The 21,160-nt window shown below is 34.5% G+C and overlaps 1 protein-coding gene across 2 annotated transcripts in view; it reads left to right on the top strand.

The window, feature by feature from the left end:
- LRRIQ1 (leucine rich repeats and IQ motif containing 1) overlaps window positions 1–21,160 on the top strand; it is a 225,161-nt gene that overhangs the window by 115,643 nt on the left and 88,358 nt on the right. For both annotated transcript variants that reach the window (XM_070507201.1, XM_070507200.1), the window contains 5 exons: window positions 737–856; window positions 16,816–16,905; window positions 17,559–17,680; window positions 18,205–18,300; window positions 18,555–18,637. In XM_070507201.1, coding sequence (XP_070363302.1) covers window positions 737–856; window positions 16,816–16,905; window positions 17,559–17,680; window positions 18,205–18,300; window positions 18,555–18,637 — 511 coding nt within the window. The remainder of the gene's footprint in view (window positions 1–736; window positions 857–16,815; window positions 16,906–17,558; window positions 17,681–18,204; window positions 18,301–18,554; window positions 18,638–21,160) is intronic.

Raw genomic sequence — 21,160 nt, 5'->3', positions numbered from 1 at the left:
TATGTTTATATAAATTATATGTTTATTTTATATATATATATATATATATATATATACAATCTTTCATAGATAAATGGCAGCATGCGGTAGACACTTATTTCTACCTTGTTTTTTACACTTACTATATGCTGGAGCTCACTCCTCAGCAGTATATAAAGAGACTGATTTTTTAAAAAGTGCAGTGTTCTGGAAGTTTTAATTAGGAAGGCTTTCCCCACTCCAAGATTATTGAGGAATCTGAATGTTTTTACTTCTATTATTTGGTGCTTATTTTAAAATGAAGCTAGTTCATTGTCATGGGCCATGATACTCCCTCTCTAATATGGCCATTTGTATATGTTGAAGTTTTCCTAAATGTGTGTTAGTTTATTTTATACATAATCATTTGAAAATTAGCAAAATTGGTTTTCCTTTATATCCCTTTCTTCTTAGTTTAGAATGAGTCCTGGAGGAATAGTTGGATAATTGATTGGTTGACCTACATGTGCAGCTGGGGAGTTTTAAAGATTCTTTTTTGCTTACCATGAGGAATGTCTCCTGAGATTCAGGACTTTAGACACAAGCTGTCGTTTAATTTATCTTGCAGTTTTAAGTGTCACATAAAGTTCAAAAAACAGATTATTGAGCCATTAAACTAAGGTCTAAGATGTTTTATCTTCCTAATGGGAGAACACAGAGAATCTGGTCTGGAGTTTGATCTATAACCTTGTATAACATGCTTTCCATGTTTGTTTAGGCAGTTTGCAAAGGCTTTCTTTTGCGAAAGAAACTGACGACAGCTCTGGAGGCTATTAAGAATGAAGAATCTGAAGAAGAGTATGAAGAAATAGATTTAGAAGATTTTACATTTAATGAAGTAAGTACCAACTACAACATATAAATATATACAACATAGAATATTGGCCTTAAAATATTTTTAGTATATTATTTTGGAGCTACACCAGTTTCTAAGGTTTTTGTCCTCTCAACAGATTTTTTTCAAATAACACTTGAAAAAGTGTGCTTCTGATTTCTTGACATCTTCTTCATTTACGCAGTGTGTAAACGTGGTCATAGAATATTTACAAGAGTTCCTGTGTACCCTTCAACCAGATTTACACAATGCTTCATCAATTATTCTTCATTAAATCCAACTCTGAGCTTGTTTATGCCCTGACAACATAAGCCTTAAGTAGTTCTTTGTTGCCTAGCAAAATGAGAAAACCTCCTTAAATTGTTATTCAAGTTATTATCCACAATAAGGTAGCAAACTTATCCGCTTACACACATATCCACTACTTCTCTCCTGTGGCTCTAACCAAATTGAATACCCTTTTACTGTACAGAGCACTTGCCTTTTACATCTTTAGATTTGCTCATTCTGTTCCCTCTTCTCTAGACAGTTACACCCACATAACCATCTCTCAGCTTAAAATATAGAACATATTAACATCCCCAAAGACTTCCTCATGCCTCCATAGTATTCATAACACCATCATAATGGAGTAGTTTTGCCTATTTTTGAACTTCCTATAGGTGGAATCGTACAGTATATACTCTTCTTTCACATAGTATTTTGTTTGTGAGATTTATCTGTGGTGAGTGTAGCTGTATATATATCACTCCTTTAAATATACCACTTTTTATCTATTACCTGAATATACCACTTTTTAAAAGTCTATTCAACTATTGGTAGATTACTTATTGTTGAGTTATTTCTAGTTTTACCCCTTATGACTAAAGATGCTGTGAACTTTCTTGTACATGTCTAATGATGTGCATATTCACATTTCTTTTGGGAATAGAATTTCTGCATCATAATGTGTACCAATGTTTAGTAGATAGTGTCAAATGATATTCCAAAGTGATTGTATCAATTTACAGCAGAATATGAGAGTTTCAGAGGCGCTCTATCCTCACCAACACTTTGTATTTTCATGCCCTTTTCCCCTATTCTAGTAGGTTTGTGGTGGTATCATATAGTTGTTTTAACTGGCATTTCTTTCATAACTAATGAGGTTGAATACCTTTACATACACTTACTGGTCATTTAGATATCCACTTTTGTGACATGAGCCAGTGCTTGTGTAATTTTCAGTTGAGTTGTTCATCTTTTTTCTTAATGATTTTGTAGAAGTTCTTTATATATTCTAAGTACTACTCTGTTTTCCTTTGCAAATATCCTCTCTAAATTCTGGGGCTTTTCAATCTCTCTATGGTTTATTTTGATGAACAGAATGTTTCTAATTTTAAATTAAAAACAAAAGTTTTTAATTGTTGTGACATATAAGGAATCTTTGCTTACTCCTAGGTCATTAAGATATCCTAGAAACTTTATGATATTAGCTTTCAGCATTTAAGTTTATGGTGCATCTGAAATTAATTTTTGTGTGTAGTGTGAGGAAGAGGTCAAGTTCCCCTCCACACACACATTTGGTTATCTTATAGACCCAATACCATTTGTTGTACAGACCATACTTTTCACAATGGATTGCAGTGGAAGCTTTGTTTAAATCAGGTAACTCTGTGCAAGGGTTATCTTAATTTTTCTCATTGGTGTCTTGTTTATCTTTACATCATTACTTTAATTACTGTTTGATTTATGATGTTTTGATATCTAGTCTTATAGGAGCTCCAACTTCATCTTCCTCTTTAGGGAAGAATTATTACTGCTACTGTTGACCCTTTTTGTTTCTGTATGAATTTAGAATGATCCTGTCAATTTGCACAGTAAGTGTTAGGATTATGTCTGAGATTGCAGCGAATCTATAAATGAGTTTGGGAGAACAGTTATTTTTAGAACATTACATTTTCAATCCATGAACATAGAATATCCCACCATTTATTTAAGCCATTTAAAATTTCTGTCCACAATACTCTGTAGTTTTCTTCATAGTGATCTTGTACATTTTTGGTTAGATTTATTCCTATGTATATGATGTTTTCTGATATTATATTTATTTTTGTATATTGACCTTGTATTCAACTACTTTGTTGAAATCACTTATTAATTTTGGTAGGTTGTCTCTCAAGTCTTTTGGATATTCTGTATACACAATCATGTCATCTGAGAACAATGACAGTTTTATTTCTCTTTTTGCAATTCTTATGCCTCATATTTATTTTTCTTGCCTTATTGTCCTGATTACTACTTCCAGTAAAATATTGTATAGTGGTGATATTAGCAGACATCTTTTCCTAGCTCCTGGTCTCAGAGTGAAATCTTTCAATATTCCTCCACTAAGTTAGATGTTTAATATAGGTTTCTTATAGAAACTCTATATTTGATTAAGGAAATTATCTTCCTTAGCTTCTTCTTACAACTTTCCAAGAGGTTAATATGATGAGGAGGAAGATTATAGCTATGATGTGGATTTTATCAAATGCTTTTTATATATATAACAATCATTGGTTTTCAAACATTAAACCTATGTTCCTAGAATAAACCGACTTAGCTGTAATGTATTTTTTTAATATACCTCTGAATTTGACTTGCTAACATTTTGTTTAGGATTTTTGCATTTATATTCAAGAAGTTGGGCCTGTAAATTTTTCTTCTTGTAAAACTCTCCGGATTTTGGTATCAAGGTTATGTTGGCCTTATACTTTTGGTTGGGAAATATTTCCTCTGTTTCTGTTTTCTAGAAGAGTTCAATGTAAGATTGATGTTATTTGTTTCTTAAAAATTTGTCTCAGCATGTAATCAATTTGGGGAAATGTTCCATGTGCACTTGAAAGGAATGTGCATTCTGCAGATGTTAAGTATATTGTTACTAAAATCTCAATTACTTCATATTATTAATTGTATTTTTCAAGATCTTCTGTATCTTTAGTAATTTGGGGGCGATTTCTATCAGTTATTCACAGAAGAATGCTAAAATCTCTTTCTATCATTGTCAGTTTCTCTAAATCAGTTTTTAGTTCTGTCGAATTTTGCCTCATACTTTAGAGCTTACACAGTTAGGATAGTTAAATCATTGTATTATTGACCCTTTTATCATGTGAAATTTCCCTCTTTAATTCTAGTTTTCCTCTTTAATTAGTTGCCTTAACAGCTCCTTCCTCTGATATTTTCATACCTGCAACAACTTTCTTTTGGCTGTTAATTTCATAATATATATTTTCCTAACCAATCCCATTCAATATTTCTGTGCTTTTATAATTAAAGTGAAACTCTTATAAGAGTATATAGTTGAGTTTTGCTTATTTTTACATTCCATTCTGCATTATATTTCTTTTTACTGATGTATTCAGACTATTTCAATTAAGAGTATAATTAGGTTTATATATACCATATTTCTATTTGTCCTAACTGTTCTGTGTTTCTTTTTTGTTTCTTCACTGCCTTATTTTGCATTAATCAGGTATTTTTGTTTTTCCCTTTTTCCCCCTCATTAGCTTGTTAGTTTGTGGTTACCTTCTTCCATGCATTCATTCCTTCCTGTATTAACATGCTTCCATATGGGATCATTTTCTTTTGTCTGAAAGACTTTCTTTAGTAATTATTTTAGTCCAGATCAGTTTTCGATTGCTTGAAAATTTATTTTACTTTAAATTTTGAAGGATATCTTCTCTAGGTATAGAATTCTGGCTTTTGATGTTTAAAGATGCCATTTTGTTAGTTTCTGCCTTCTGTAGATTCTGTTGAAAAGTCAGTAATGTCTTATTTTTCTCTTCTCTGAAGATATTGCCCTCCTACCACCATACCCTAGACTACTTTGTGTGTGTGTGTGTGTGTGTGTGAGAGAGAGAGAGAGGAAGATTGTCCCTAAGCTAACATCTGTGCCAATCTTCCTCTATTTTATGTGGGATGCTGCCACAGCATGACTTGATGAGTGGTGTGTAGGTCTGTGCCAGGTATTCAAATCTTCGAACCCTAGGCTGCCAAAGCAGAGCCTGTGAACTTAACCACTATGCCACTGGGAAGGCCCCCTATCTTTTGAATTCTTAATTTCAGTTATTCCATTTTTTAGTTCTGGAATTTCTAGTTGATTATTTATTGTAAAATCGAGTTATATGTTGAAGTTTTCTATCATTTCCTATATTTTCTTGAACATACAAAGTATGGTATTTTCAAAGCTTTCTCAGTTAATTGTAAGATATGGATCACTTGTAGGTTTATTTCCATTGACTGTTTATTTCTTATATTTTGAGTCAGTTGATTCTCTTTCTTAGCATTTAATCTTTGATTAAGTGTTAGACATATGTGGAAAAATTTTAAGGCCCTGGAATATGTTTTCTTTCTCTAAAGAGGATTTAATTTTATTCTGTGAGGCAGATATTGTATAGGCAGAGATCCTTTTCAGGCTTATTTTCAAGCTGGTCTATTTCTGATTTCTCTTAGGGTTGAGCCAATATGGTGTCTTCAACTGAAACTGAGCTATTTACTGGGTTACTTTCACCTTGTTTGTCCCTAAATTCTAATCCCTTTCTCCACAGCATCAAGTGACTGAAGAAATTTCTTCTTAGCTTTTTAGCACCCCAGCTGTTGCTATTGCACTTTGAGTCTAGGTCTCTCTCCTACACACGTACTACCTGGAATTGGCAAACACGTGAAGGGAAATTTTATACATGACTTTGGCACTCACATTTCTGTAGCTCTCTCTTCTCAGGGATCTCGATCCTTCAATCCTAACTAGCTTGGCATTCCTGCACTTCAACCTCTGTCCCTTCATCCCAGTGAAACTGCTACAAGTGGGCCTCAGATTTCTACTTGTCTGCTCTTTCATGTTAATTTTTAAAATTTGGAATTACCCTGAGGGAAAATGCAGAGGCAAATGTAGGGTTCACATCAGCAAAAGACTCTACTCTCTGGGATCTTGGCTCTTTAAGTCCTCACTGCTTTGATTGCTCTTGAGTGCCTTCAGCTCCTTTTTAAATCCAATATTTGTAGATGTTCTCAGGAGGATCTTAATTTTAATTAAAGCTATACCAGAATGAAATGGTCAGAATGAAACATTTATAAATCAATATTTCAAGTCAGTGGTTATCTTAAATGTTCTCATCACAGTGAACAGAAGAGATAAGATCCCTGACCTCAAAGAGCTTACATTTAACTTGAGGTGACAGACAGTGAATAAACATATAAATATATAGAATACAATAAGGTGTTGAAAATTACTATAAAAAGCAAGGAAACTTAAAGGATAGAGCATAGAATATGATTGGATGATCAGTAAAGGCCTCCATAAGGTATAATATTTTAATAGAGATGTGAAAATAAAGTGAAAGAACAGGCATAGGGTAATACTGCTCTGGGCTAAGTGTAAGGCCAGTGTGGAAGCCTTGAAATAGGACTCGCTTATTACACTAAAGGAGCAAAAAGTTTACAATAGGTAGAGCTGATTAGTGGTGGAGAAGAGCCAAAGTAGGGAAGAAACAGAAAAATGGCCAGGGTTCAGTCCACATAAAGCCTAGGATATAATGTCAAGAACTTGGGATTTTATTTCAAATATGTTAGTATTGGAGTCTGAGCACAAGAGTTAAATGAACAACTTTGTTTGCAATGCAGAGATTATAGAGCTGAGAATTAAAGCCAAGAACCAATTAGGAAGGTATTGTTACTTTGTCTGCCTTTGACATTTCTTACTCCTTTTCCATCATTACCGCTTTATTTTAAAATTATCTTACAACTTCAGATGACATAATCAAGTTACCACAGTGTCCCTGTATTTTTTTATTTCTCTCTCTAACTTTCCTATATACAAGCGCAAGACTTATCTAACCAGGCCTTCCCTTTTATCATTCATTTAGGTAATAAAAATAGCTGCCTTTGGATTAAGTCCATATTTCTTCTCTTTAAGACGTATCACAATGTAGTCATATAACATCTCTTCAAACTTATTTTTTCCCTTCCAGCCAACAAATACTAAATGCTTACAATATGGCAGGTACTATGCATGGTGCTGAGGTAGGTACATAGGGACAGATAGAACAGGGCCCTAAGTTTAGGGGATGTCAGAAATATATTTGGATACTTGCAGAAATTACAATTGCTATAAAAGATGTAAATATAAAATTGTCTTCTAAATTAGCCTTAATCAAAAAGCCTAGATCAATCTGCCATGAAGTTTTTATATTGCCTCTCTGAAGTGTGATTGCATTTAAGAAATGGCTAACCAATGGAACACTCATAACAAGAGTCCATTTATTTTGGTTTTATTAAGTATAGTTTACCTTAATTTTTTAAGTGCCAAGAATTGTGAGGGATCTGAGATTTTATTCTGCGTGCAATCTAAGTTAGGCTGCCACACTTTCATGGATGCTGGCAGAAGAAATGAGCCATTTATTACTTGTCACGTCGGGCAGCAGGAGCTTCATGTTCATATCAGATCTCCTTTGCCCCCAAGTTCCACAGGGAGGAATCTGAAGAATTCCCCCCTAGGTATCCCAAGCCTAAGAAACCCCATATTTTATAAAGGGCTGCTAGTAAACCTGCCTATCCTATGCACAAGAGGAAGTCATTATCTTTATTATACCAGACAGCAAACAAATTTTGCCTTCTGCCTCGGAGGAAAACACTAAAGGACTATCTCTATCTTCCAAGTCCATTAGCTATATTAACATTCTTGAAAAGATAGTCCAGAAAAAAACTGTCGTAAGTCACGCAGAAATCTTAGAGACCTATGGAAAATTATTTCCCAACAATATCTACCCCTTTTGTCTATGTGGCAAATTTTCTCATAAATACCCACTATGGTGGCCACTCTGAATAATTTGAGAGGGGCTAGGACAAAATCAATTAGGTTATCCTCATGATGCATTTAACTAAGGTTACTATCAATACCCCAGGTGTTTTCTCTTTAGGTTTCTGTATTGATCTTCCCACTGGACTTGAGGCTTTAATCCAGGTATAGCTGGAAGTGTTAGCTATTACACACTTCTTTTTGGCCCTCAAGGAGGAAGTTTAAGGCAATTCTGCTGTCTAAAACAACCCTAGCCAATGAGCTGAAGCTGACTTGCATACTTTCCAGGGCCATAGTGGTGTTTTCTTAAACGTTTGAAGGTGATTCATAACCAGGGCACCTTCCAGGTGGCATTAGTCCACCCCATTGGATGACTGAAAATGGGATGGAGAAACATCCAGAGATGTTTTACATGGAAGGTGCAGGATCTTGGGCCACCCTGCTGCCTTGTTAGACTTCTCAGTAAAGTTAAGTGAAATGACAATCACATTGTGGTCACAGCCTCCTGGAAGGAGATGGCAAACTCAGCAATAAGGTAAATTTAAGGTGCTTGCAGCAGTTTGGGAGGGCCCTAAAGGGGCCTTTTTTTATTGTGGAGGAAGGCTTCTGGGATACTTCTGAAGGACAAAAGATCATCAATGTCCCTCCCTTCCCTATACCTCTCAGAAACTGAGGTGCTCCTTTCAAAGGTCCTGGATGGTTGTTCTCCATCCACATCCTCAAAATTAGAGTGTCCCATTTCAGTAGGTGTCACTTCACCTTTTTTCTAATCATTCTCTATTCAAACCTAGACCTTTTGTCTGGAAGGGTCTGGAACACGAGGAACAAATGCATTTTTATAAAACTTGACCAGCATTAAGTTTGTATGTCCTGAGCCTTCTTTGTCCAGGCTGTATCCTGAGAATATGTCAATCATGCTGGCCTGGGACGTACTGTTAGGGGAAAGAAATAGCATCATGCCCAGGAATGGTCCGACAGAATCTTGAGTTGTTGAAACAGGTCTATATTACCCTCCATGCATTTTTTTCTAATCATTACTTAGAAAGTTGCTTCAAGGGTATGATCCCTTTCTGGGGACAGCCACATTAACTATCAAAATGCCTTAGCAACGTGTGTGGACAGAGGAAGTGAGAATGGTGAAGTCATACTATCAGCTTATGGTTGAGTAGTTTTGTGACAAAATGCACGTAACTGTCAGACTCCAATGGTGCAGAAAACCGAAAAATTATACAGGTGAATTTCAAGGGCCACAGTTATATGGCCAAAGTCAGCTTTTAGATAACCTGAAAAGGTATCAACAGTGCTAAGGTGTTGAAAGTGTAATGTCAATTTTCCAAGAGCAGGCAGGGGCAAGAATCCATGCAATGGGATCTTTTCCACCATTAGACAAATGGGTACATTTTGCAGAAGTCACAAGTCTGGCATGCGTTGATAGCCTCCACATCAGAAACAGAATCAGGCCTAATCCATGACTTGATTCTAGTCATGTCATCACGGAATGAGTCCTTGGACATACATATGAGTAATCAAAACACTAGTGTCTTTAGTCAGCCAGTCTGTAGTTTTCCAAATGGCAGACCAAACTGTGAGGCCACTGGCTACAGCCCAAGAGTCAGCTGGGTTTCAGCTTAGCTGAACCATCCCTGAACCAGGCCCAAGCATTTAGGGGAACCAGAGTGAACTGAGGTCCCTCCAAGCCAGCAGCTTTGGTTCAGGCCTTGGAGTGGAAATCAAGTTTCCCTAAGAAGTATACTTTACAATTTTTCATTTAACACCAACATGGCACTGGGGCTAGGCTGGCTATTCCCTTTGACAAGTGAGGCTTTGGGAGGCCACACCTTGATAGTCATTGAATCTGAGCTGTTCTACCCCAAATCGGGAATATCAGGCCAGAGAGTCACAAGGCCTCAAGGGTCAGTCATTTTGTTTATAAAGTAGTCCAGCAGAGAGCTTATTGCTGCTTTTCAATAGGAATATACTGGTATCTGTGTCAGAAAGGCCACAAATCCAAAACCACAAGGAATGCCTCTGGATGGAGGCCAGAGGCTCCAACTGGCAAAATCATCAGTCACAGAGGCTTGTATTGTCTCCAGTACTGAAGGGGTCCAATAAGATGTTAGGCCTCTTTTCTTGTGGTGAAAGGCTGAAGAGACAGTATTTTTTCCTTGGCTTCTGAAGAGACTGGGCATTGCACATTCTCCCACAGAGTCCCAAGAAACTACTTGCAGAACAGACCCTAGAATGCAGGCCCCAGGAATTTTGTTCAGATTTATCAGCCAACTTCTGCTGGCAGAGTTATGATAACACTTATCATAATCAAGATGGTTTAAACTCAGGCTTTATTTTTCAATTGAGATATAATTTACTTATCATTTTGACTTGACAACAAACAGAATGTCATCTATATAGTGAAAGCTTTAGACATCAGAGGGTAGAGGTGCTTATGCTAAATCCTGACCCATTGGTCATACCACAAGTATCAAATCACAAGAAAGTGTGTCACACTAACACTTCTGTACTTATAAGTCTTCCCCTACTGAGATAATCCCCTCTGGTACTTATGGGATGGAAAAGTAAAACATGTAACACATCAATTTCTAGTCTACATTCAGATATAAAAGCAACAGCAACAGTACATTGAATTGGCGTGAAGGACCCTACCCACAAGATAATTATAGCTCCTTCCTCCACTATGAACCATGTTCAAACCCCATTGGTTGAATCAGTGTGCCCCATACCCTATGAGTCAGGGAGCACAGTGCCCTCTAACCCAGGAGGAGGGGACACCATCTCTATCTTTCCAGGCTGTTAGCTATACAGAGATCCTTGGGAAGATAGTCTGGAAAAAAGCTGTCACGAGACATGCAGAAATGTGGGGGACCCATGAAGAATTGTCTCCTAACATTAAGCATCTATTATGTACTACTCATAATGAACTCTGAAATAGTGATGAATAAGACATTGTCTTGGTCCTGGAGTCCACAGTGCATAACATTTTTAAGATTTTATTTTTTCCTTTTTCTTCCCAAAGGCCCCCCATACTTATATAGTTGTATATTCTTCATTGTGGGTCCTTCTAGTTGTGGCATGTGGGACACTGCCTCAGCGTGGTTTGATGAGCAGTGCCATGTCCGCGCCCAGGATTTGAACCAACGAAACACTGGGCCGCCTGCAGCGGAGCACGTGAACTTAACCACTCGGCCACGGGGCCAGCCCCAGTGCATAACATTTTTAAAAGAATTACTTTAGTAGAAATTTTAATGATCCTGGGTCTTAATGTCCTTTGTGGGAAATTTTTGCCACTTTGTCATAAAATATCTATAATAACATAAATATCAAAAGCAATATGTGTGTGAAGTCTGATGTGGCATAGTGATCTACATTAGCACTTTTGTTTTACAACTTTTAAATTATAAAGTAATTTTCACTGATTTTTTTTTCTTTTGCTGAGGAAGATTTGCCCTAAGCTAACATCTGTTGCCAATCTCTTTTTGTACATCAGCTACCACCACAACATGGCCACTGACAGACAAGTGGTGTAGGTCTGCACCCGGGAACTGAAACCAGGCCACCAGAGCTGAGCATGCCAAACTTAACCACTAGGCCACCAGCACTGGCCCTTCATTGATATTTTTATTTGTTGACTTAATTTAACAGATTTTTTTCTCTTTTATGTATACTGTTTAGAGGCCAACATATAAAAGAACCAATAAAGTTGTCTTTAAATTTAAACAACAGATCCTCTTATAAGTCCCTAAACCGAGAGAAGATGAGAAAAGCTAACATATGATAGACGTGGAAAGCCACAAAAGTCAAATTTGGATTTGTTTTTTGTCTCAAACCAAAGTCAAATTCAATAAGTTTGCAGGAATAATTTTTGAGAAGTAGGCAAAATGCATTAAGCTGGGCAACTTTCAGCTCTGGAGTTCATCTTTGATCCCTATCTCAAATTAACTTCACAGAGTATTACTTATTACAGCACACTGTGGGAAAATAAACAAACAAAACCTACAGTGTAGGCAAAGGAAAAAAGTAGAGCAAAGTGTTACGTTTGGTTTAGTGAAAAGAGACATGCATGGTATGTAACAGCAATCTCTAACAGTATGAGTAGCCATGCTTTTGCATTGAGAATGGAGGCGAGGGTTTAGAAAGTGAAATTTGAAATCCGTAATGGACCAAGTTTCAAACTGTAAGGATTCTGAGATGCTACAAAAGTTATCAAGAAGTATTAGAAAGAATTCTTTGTGGGATAGCAAGAGGCAACTTGGGCAGAAGAGGAGGAAAGTGGGGTAGTGAAGGGAGTAGGAAAAAGATCAAGTCACAGCTTTTAGAATTTCTAGGACTTGTGCAACTCTGACTTGTGGCTTAGAGCAAGTCTGATCCTAGTTTCATGTGTCAAATGAAAGGATTTCACTAGATGACATACAAATTTTGTATATACATATGCAAATAAACATGAATGTTATTTGCAACTCTTCTTTCTGAAAGCCTTATTTTCTGGTCTATCAAAGTTGCATTATAGAATAATGATGTCTTCTCTGATCAAAAGCCAAATATATGTGTATATGTTCATATGTTTAATTGTGAACACACAGTTATAAATTTATCTAAGTTCAAGTTCATTTTTAATATATAAGTAAATTTGATACTAGTCTTCTAATAACCAAAAGGCTTTCCAAATCCTCACTTGTAAGTTAATATCTGAACAGAAAGTTTTCTTAAGCAATAACTGAAATTTGTATAAATGTCCAATGGTAAGCACAATATATTAATATACATTTTTAAAACAGTAGTATATTTATAATCCTGGCCAATTCCTCCTGACATTTTGAGACTTTTTTCCCTCAACATACTAGGTACTGCCAAAATAGACTATCTGATATTAAGCTTGAGCTCATATAAATCAGTAGTCTTGGTAACATTTTTTAGTTGTGATTATATAATTACTAAAAGTATCTTTAGCATTTTATATTAAACCTCTTTATACTTCTAGAAATTTCTGAGACACGGTGGTAAAGAGTGTTCTAGAATCTTATAAAAATTTGTGACCTTACATTAAAAACCAAGAAAAACTATTTTCAAAATTTTCTGCACTTTTAGATGTCAATTTAGAGACTTAAATTTTTCCCCAGATTTTATGTAGTTTTCTAAAGAAGAGACCTTCATCAACATCTATATTGATATGGCAAAGAAATCACTGTGCTTTGTGGGACCTTGTTCTGCTGCAGAAAGAAAACAGCTGGAGTCCCAGAGAATATAAAAAGAAGGTGATGTGGCAGGTGTTTAGGGAAAAAACAGTTGTTTGTGTATATAAAAGCCAGTGTATAAGTCAGAATCCTTGCCTGGAAGTACTGATCCTTTTCCAGTGACTCCTCAGGTGGCACGTTATCTTTTTTTATTTTTCTTCCAATTTTTTTATTGTAGCAAAATACACACAACATAAAATTTACCATCGTAACCTCTTTTAAGCGTACAGTTAGTGGTATTACATACATTCATAAAGTGGTGCTGCCATTACCAGAATCCATATTCAGAACTCTTTTCATCTTGTAAAACTGAAAATACATACCTATTAAACAATAACTCCCCATTCCCTCTTAACATCTTAAAGTTATAACACTCTAATTTTAATTTATACCAGCTTGACTTCAGTAACATCCAAAAACTCTGCTTCTTTACAGCTCCATCTCCACCTCTTTCAGTTGTTCATATCACAAAATTACATCTTTATATATTTTGTGCCCCAAAACATAAGCTAATAATTCCTTTGAGTGCCTTAGTCTCTTAAATTATGTAGAAAACAAAATATGGAGTTGCAAACCAAAGTTACAATAATACTAGCTTTTAATCTAATAGTTTTTAAGCATATTAGTCTCTTAAATCATGTAGAAAACAAAAAGTGGAGTTATAGACTGTTGCTACAATCATATTAGCTTTTATAATTTCCCATGTATTTACCTTTACTGAGATCTTTATTTCTTCATATGGCTTTGAACTACTGTCTAGTGTCCTTTCATTGCAACTTGCAGGACTCGCTTTAGCACTTCTTTCAGGACAAGTCTAATGGTAATGAACTCTCAGCTTTTGTTTATCTGGGAATGTCTTAACTTCTCTATCAATTTTGAAGAATGGTTTTGCCAGATATAGGATTCTTGGTTGACAGTTATTTTCTTTCAGCACTTTGGCTATATCAGTCTGCTGCCTTATGGACTTCAAAGTTTCTGATAAGAAATCTGATAATCTTATTAAGGATCCCTGGTATGTGATGAATTGCTTCTCATTTACTTCTTTCAAGATTTTCTCTTTGGCTTTTGAAAGTTTGATGATAATGTGTCTCAGTTTGGGTCTCTTTGAGTTCATCCTGCTTCAAGTTCATTGAGCTTCTTGGATGTTTATATTTAGGTATGTTATTGAATTTGGGAAATATTTGGTCGCTATTACTCTGCCCTCTTTCTTCCACTCTTCTCCTTCTGTGACTCCCATGATGCACATGTTGGTCCACTTGATGATGTCTCACAGGCCCCTTAGGTTCTGTTTACTTTTCTTCAATCTTTTTTCTTTCTGTTCCTCAGACTTGATATTTTCCATTCTCTTATCTTTAAGTGCACTGATTCTTTTATCTGCCTATTCAGAAGCAGATCACTCCAGTGAATCCTACTAGTGAATTCTGGTGAATTTTTTATTTCAGTTATTGTACTTTCAGCTCCAAAATTTCTTGTTGTTTTCTTTTTAGGTTCTCTATCTGTTTATTGATATTTCCATTTTTGTTTATACATCATTTTCTCTCTTCTTTTAGTTCTTTGAGCATCTTTAAGGCAGTTATTCTAAAGTCTTTGTCTAGTAAATCTGCCTTGAGGTCTTTTTCAGGGATTTTCTTTTCCTTTGAATGGGCCATAAACTTTTCTATATCTTTGTATGCCATGTTATTTTTTATTTAAAACTCGACATTGAATCTAATAATGTGTTAACTCTGAAAATCAGATTCTCTCTTTTCCCCACAGTTTACTGTGGAGTTTTTGTTTTTATTTTTGTTTAGATTGCTGTAGGCTGTCTCTGTGCCGAGATCAGCCTGAGTTGTAAACTTAAGGTCTTCTCAGATCTTTTCTAATCCTGTGCCTTTCCCTGGGCATGTATGTTGACTTTCTAATTTCCCTGTATATGCAGATGCTTTTGAATATTTTAGCAGTTTTTGTTTTTTATGACTACCCTAGTCTTTAATTTCTGCCTCCCAAAAAGGGAAAAAAGGAAAAATAAAAGAGGAGGAGAGTAGAACACAAGCTCTTTAAATCCCCTGGTGATCACTTAGCTGATGGGGCACCAGCTTGAAACAATAGGGGAGGAGCAAGAACAAAAGCCACCTACCTCTTTGCACCTCTGTGATCAGAAGAAACAATCAGTGATCAGAGCACAGCTTCCCAAAATTTGGAGGACAGGATCCGCATTGTTTAATCTGGCTCCTGCAAGTTATGTGCAAGCTACTCCTGGAACACATGAACAGCTGCCTGCCTCAGGGCTGGAGAATGGAGGATAGATAGCTGCTACTGGGCCAAGAGCTGAAATTGACCAAAATTACTGCAATTTACCATCCAAGTCAGCCTTCCCCTGGAAGTTGCAAGCCTGCAATAGACTCCAGAGTTCCAAAATAGTTATATCACACAGATTCTGCCAGTGAAGTTGTCTAGGTTGGGAGACAGGGTCCTGGTGCTTCCTACTTCCCCATCTTCCCAGAATCGTCTGGTACATTGCCTTTTGTAATATTGTCTCCACATCTTCACATCTTCTCTTCACTTTAGCAATTTTCACCAGAGTAGGGATACTAATTTGATATGCCATGAGCCTTGATCTTTCCTGGGATAGACCTGAATTTTCCTTTATTTGTCATATAAAAGAAAGAATTTAAAAACATCCGTCTTGAATCCTGCAATTTTGTATCAAATAGCACTGCTTAAACCAGGTATATATATTCTCAAACCAGATATACCTGGTATGTAACTGTAATATATATATTGGTAATCTCTGCCTAGAAAGTATTGGACAAAGTAACTATCTAACAACTGAGTAGAAGTGTTCTGTTTACATAGATATTCAAATAACATGAATTTGATGAGATTTCCTAAGACTAAATGCTATAAGTAAAAGTCTGCCATTGTGCTGCAAGTCTGTAGTCAGGCTGGCCTTCTAGGCTTGCCTTCCCCATGGTCTTTCAAGAGATAGTCAAGAAACACTAACATTATATAAATGGAAAATTGCTTTTAGGTCTTCTCAGAATGTAGTCATTCTAGTTTTTAAATTATAAATATGTTTGCTCATTTTAGAACCTATTAAAAAACAATTTCATTGGTATTCTGATCATCTTTTTTTGTAAAGATTCAAAAAACATTATAGAACCACAGAAGTTCATTCTAAACCGTATTAGACCAGGCAAATAAAATGTAGATAATTATATCCTAAATTTTAATCAGCATAATTTGTATAGTTCCATTGAAGAAAGATAAAATGAATTTGGAACTTACATAAACGGAATAAAGATATTTTGAGATGAAGAGTGAAGGGATTTAAAACAGGATCTCTTCAAAATTTAAATTTATATTTTTATCATTCAACACTTGAATTAGGGAATATAATATCAGGAACCATCTTCCTTCTATTGCCAGGAAATTCTTTTTTCTACCTCTTCAGAAAACTTGTGAAATTTTGAAAAAAAGTTAAGTAAAAGCTATCCTACAGGCAGTGTTTATAGAAAAATCGATACTAATGTGTTAAAATACTATGAATTTTCAATAATGAGGTTTGATGGAAAATATTATAATTTGCATTATAAAGAGCTGAAAGATTATTTCCCTCAGTTACAGCATGAGTTGGCTCAGAGTCATAGTTATCAGACAGTTAAATACACTGAGCGATCCACAAGTTTTCAGAGCACTTGACTTCTCACTTAATCCCACTTGGGGATGAAAACTCTTATCCCATTTTTCAGAATGTTTGCATTAAACAGATGCATAACATCTCATAATAGCAAGTAGCAAATTTTCCTGTAAATAAAAGTTCTGATATACTTTCTTAACATTTGTTGTATATAAGACAATTTGAAAGACTCTTTGTAAAAGTTATGCAAACTAAATTATGTACATTAATGTTATTATTTGTGCAGGCTGCCTTAGAGAAAGAATGGCTAGCTTTAGATTCCGCCCGTTTCCCTTCACAAACACTGCTTCTCCCAAACCAGCTGCACTGGCCAAAGGTAACATGTCATGGAAACCTCTTAGTGCTCGATCTTTGCTCATTTCTTAAGGTTATGCTATGCTACAGTGATTAATAATACAATTTATTGACTTGAAAAACACAATTACTTTTAGAATCCTCTGACTGCCTCCTCATCCCCAGATGTAATTTTTCATGTAGCTTTTCTTTCATTTGCTCCTAATTTTTTTCTTTATTTTGGATTTCTTTCAACACTTTATTTCACAGTAGCAAAAAAAAAAATGATATGCTTCAGCTGCATGTTTGGCAGTAGACTAAAATCACTAGTCAACAGCACTCTAAAAGTACAAAAATATGCATTAAGAGGGCAACAGCTGAAGATTTTCAGTTAGAGGTCAATGGACTGGAATATCTGTTATTTATTTGGTAATCTTTGAAGTTTTTGTTTTCTGAGATTTTTAAAGATCTTTATAATTAATCATTTTGTATATGCAACTATACCAAAAAGCATATTTCTCACCCCTACAACAAAGGACATTTATATGTATATTTCATAAATTTCATTTTATTATAATTTTCAAATTTTCTTTCTTTCCTCTAGGAGGCTACTCAATAATATGTATATAAAGTAATACAATATAAATGCTATAATTTTTCAATTTATTTTATACTTATGTACTTTTTTTTAATAAGTTGTCTGGAACCTTAAAATGTGATGAAACTTCACTTAATTTACCAAGTCATCCAGCGCAAGCATGGCTGTGTAATGAGAAAGAAAATTTGTTTTCTTCGGAATACACTCAATTTACTAGCAGGTAAGCTAAATTACTCTTTTAGAGGATCATCCTGTGAATGACAAGAATATTACATTCCTCACAAAAGTAGTAAAACGATGAAAGTAGGTGTGAACTTACTTATTTAGAAATATGGAAGAACATTTAGTGTTAAAAATATAGTGATTTTATGGCGTTTTCAGTGTAAGAAAAATGTGTGAGGTAGGTTCGTTAAAGCAACTACAAAACTTAAGTGTTAGTGAAATAATGTAATTTGTTGTAAACAAGTGGACTTTTAAATACTGCTGTATAGATAGAGATAAGGGTTAGAATAAAAATTCCAGTGCTGCATTTATTTTGACAAAAGGATTGAAATATGGTTCAAGTAATTGAAATGTAAACATTTTAAATTAATGGCAGACTTTTATTACTTTTCAAGATAAAGTTTTTCTGTAAATTAAGTGGATTTTATTTCCAAGTTTGAAACAATGTAAACAGCTTGTAGTTTTTTAAAGTGCTGATATACTTGTGTTGATTCAGTTAAGTGTGTTTTTTTCTATTGCCAGATCAGAAAATAGAACTTTGTCCTGGACATCTGAATCAAAGACCGACAGAAAGAGTTTGCTAAAATCTGAAAAAGAAGAAAAAATTTCAGAAGAATGGTATGTGATCTGTTTCACACTAAAATATTAAGAAATTGAGAGACTTTTAAATATCCAAGGCAGATATTTTTCAAGATTTCATGAATATTTGTATTAGTTTTTTAAGAAACTATACATCTGTTAAATTATAGATTCTTAAAAGCCAATCCAAATTTGTTTTAGTATAATTCAGATGTGTATGTTTATATGTATGTGTATATATAAATATGGTCTGGATGTTTGTTTTGCCTTTATTAAATTTAATCTTTTAATAGGGGCTTTAAGGATATTTCTACTGCTCAGCAAATGCTGAAGAGAGCACAGAAAATGAAATCAAAGAAATTAAGGAAAACATTAGGTGGGTAATCACGGCACTTTGAATAATAACTGTGTGTCTGATATTGAAGATAAATTACTTTAAAATTTTTTTCACTAAATTATGTTTAATAAGAATAGGAATGAAATGCACAGGTATGAGTATGTCTGAGGTCATAATTCCAAAAGAAAAACCAAGAAAACTTAGAGAAAATTACGTTATTACATTAAATGATTTGTTATACTCTTAAATACTATTTTCACTTTTTCCCTGTTTCTTATATAATTTGCTATTGATTATTCTATCTATTGAACATTGAGAATTATGCTGTGATTTGTTTCTAAGCCAGTTCAATTTGGCAAATGTTAATTCTACATGGCATCTGCTTCATGTGCTTATTCCTTTGTGTGTTTTTAAATTGGTTGATTATTCAATAAACTATTTATATAAATTCATCAGTTCAATGAATGTTAGCTGTGAAGGCCCCACAACTTGACACTTTGGAAAAGGAGCACAATGTCTATCTTTCATGATTATGTAGAACTTGGGAAATGTTCAAAGGCATCTTTTCCTATATCCCACTTGCCAGACCATTCTTCAAATCGTTTGTCTTTCTTTGGACACTTCTAATCATTTTAGTGTAATTACTTAATAGGTGGAGTAGTTTACAGGTGTCAAGGTAAGAAATAGCAGGTTATTATGACTTTATAATTAAAACTATTTGAAATTATTTGCATATTGCGTATAACTTTGCATTTACTTATAACTTTATAAAGAGTTACTCACGGACTCATAGGCTTAATATAAGAAACATGACTTTTTTTTAACTGTTTTCAGTTTTTGTTACTCATCAGTTTCTTTTATGAAGGTATTAATGTCAGTGAAATGTTTCCATAAAATGCTCCTGAGAAGAGCAAGGAATCTGCATTTATCATATAGTTCTAGCTGATGTAAGCATACAGAGAAGCATTCAGAAGATTAATTTTTATCTTTATTAACTTTTCTATTCATTATTTTTAATCATTTAATAGTAAAATTCTAAGAAATATATATATTTAATTTAAAAAAACAGAAATAGAAATAACCCAAATACTGTGGGTTTCTAAGGAAGAACTAATATTTGTTGACACAGGACTTACTAGCCATTGACAAGTTACTAATGATTCATTCTTTATATTCACGAATGTTCAACTTTCCTTTTTTAGTGTTATATTAGCGATATCTTAATTTTATATTTTATGTTTTTGAGATAACTGTAATATTTTGTGTGTGTGTACTGCAAGTTTGTCAGGTTTAAAATACTGAAATTTTATGCATTTTTAAAGAAGACGTAAATATGAACTCTGTTGGTCAACTTGCTTTGTGCCCTAGCTCTCTTGTTTTATAAACTCCTATTAACTGCCTCGGGGCTCTGTGAACCGAACACTGTGCGGTGGTTACCCAGGGAAGTAGTAATTCCAAACCCTTAACAATAGGGACACTCTCTTTCAGTCCTGGGGAAGTGGAATCCAGTCCAGTAAATCACCGTAGTTTGATAAACTTTTTTATTGCTTTGATGTCTATTTCTACTCATCTTCAACAGTATCAACAAACATTCTTTAAATAGCTGTTGTGAGAATAATAAGTTTCTGAAACTTCTTGGGCAAGTTCGAATATCAGAAGGGGCTTAAGAACTGCTTCAGCCAATGTTCAACAAATAATTATTCCTTATTTGTGTTCAAGATCTATTTTTTAAAAGATATTTACAGTGTTTATAATATACTTTGATACTGAAGCTAAGGAAACGTTTATCTTGTTAGAATGTGTCTCTGGAAATATATAAATCTTGCTAATTCTTGTAACTGGGTTTTTTTTTAGATTGAGTACATTTTAATAAATCAGCATAGTAAATAGTCTGTTTTAGCAAAAGTTTCAATAAGGAATATGTGCTCATATGACAAAATCACTCCTTTAATGGCCAAAATTATTGGGCAAAAAAATTAGACCTCTTTTTATCTGTCACAAGGGGGCATGGTAGGGTAACAAATTAAAAGGGACAACCAGACATCCAGGTTAACAGCCACGTCGTAAATTTAACATTTTGACAGCGGTCATTAAGCATGACCTGTTAGGTAAAAATCCACAATGGCAATTGTATAATTTTTGTGAGGATCATTACTCTGATTACATGATTGTAAACTAAATTGCATTCTTATTACTGTGTGAGGTTTTGTATCTCTGTGTTAAGCTTTTGTTTTATCAAAATACTATTAGATCGATGAAACAAAAGTTATTTTTTCTTTAAAATTTGCATTCTGAAATGTAAAACTTAATGATGAGCTTTAAATTCTCTTCACTGTTTTTCTCTACTCCTCCTTCACAACAGATAGACAGAACAGAAATATTCAAGTTTAGATTGAAGAAGAAAAACATGAAAAAGAAAATCAGTGGGATCCTCTTCAATTTTTGTGATACTTTAATCTTCTGCTAGGTTGATTATGTAGCATTTATGTCATTTTGTATCTGTGAGTGAATCATTTAAGACACCATACTCAAGTTTTCTTATAGAATGAAGAATTTTCTTGT

Source organism: Equus asinus, chromosome 4, assembly GCF_041296235.1.
Source record: "Equus asinus isolate D_3611 breed Donkey chromosome 4, EquAss-T2T_v2, whole genome shotgun sequence".
In the NCBI taxonomy this organism is placed as follows: Eukaryota; Metazoa; Chordata; class Mammalia; order Perissodactyla; family Equidae; genus Equus; species Equus asinus.
This window is presented reverse-complemented; position numbering and strand designations above follow the sequence as displayed.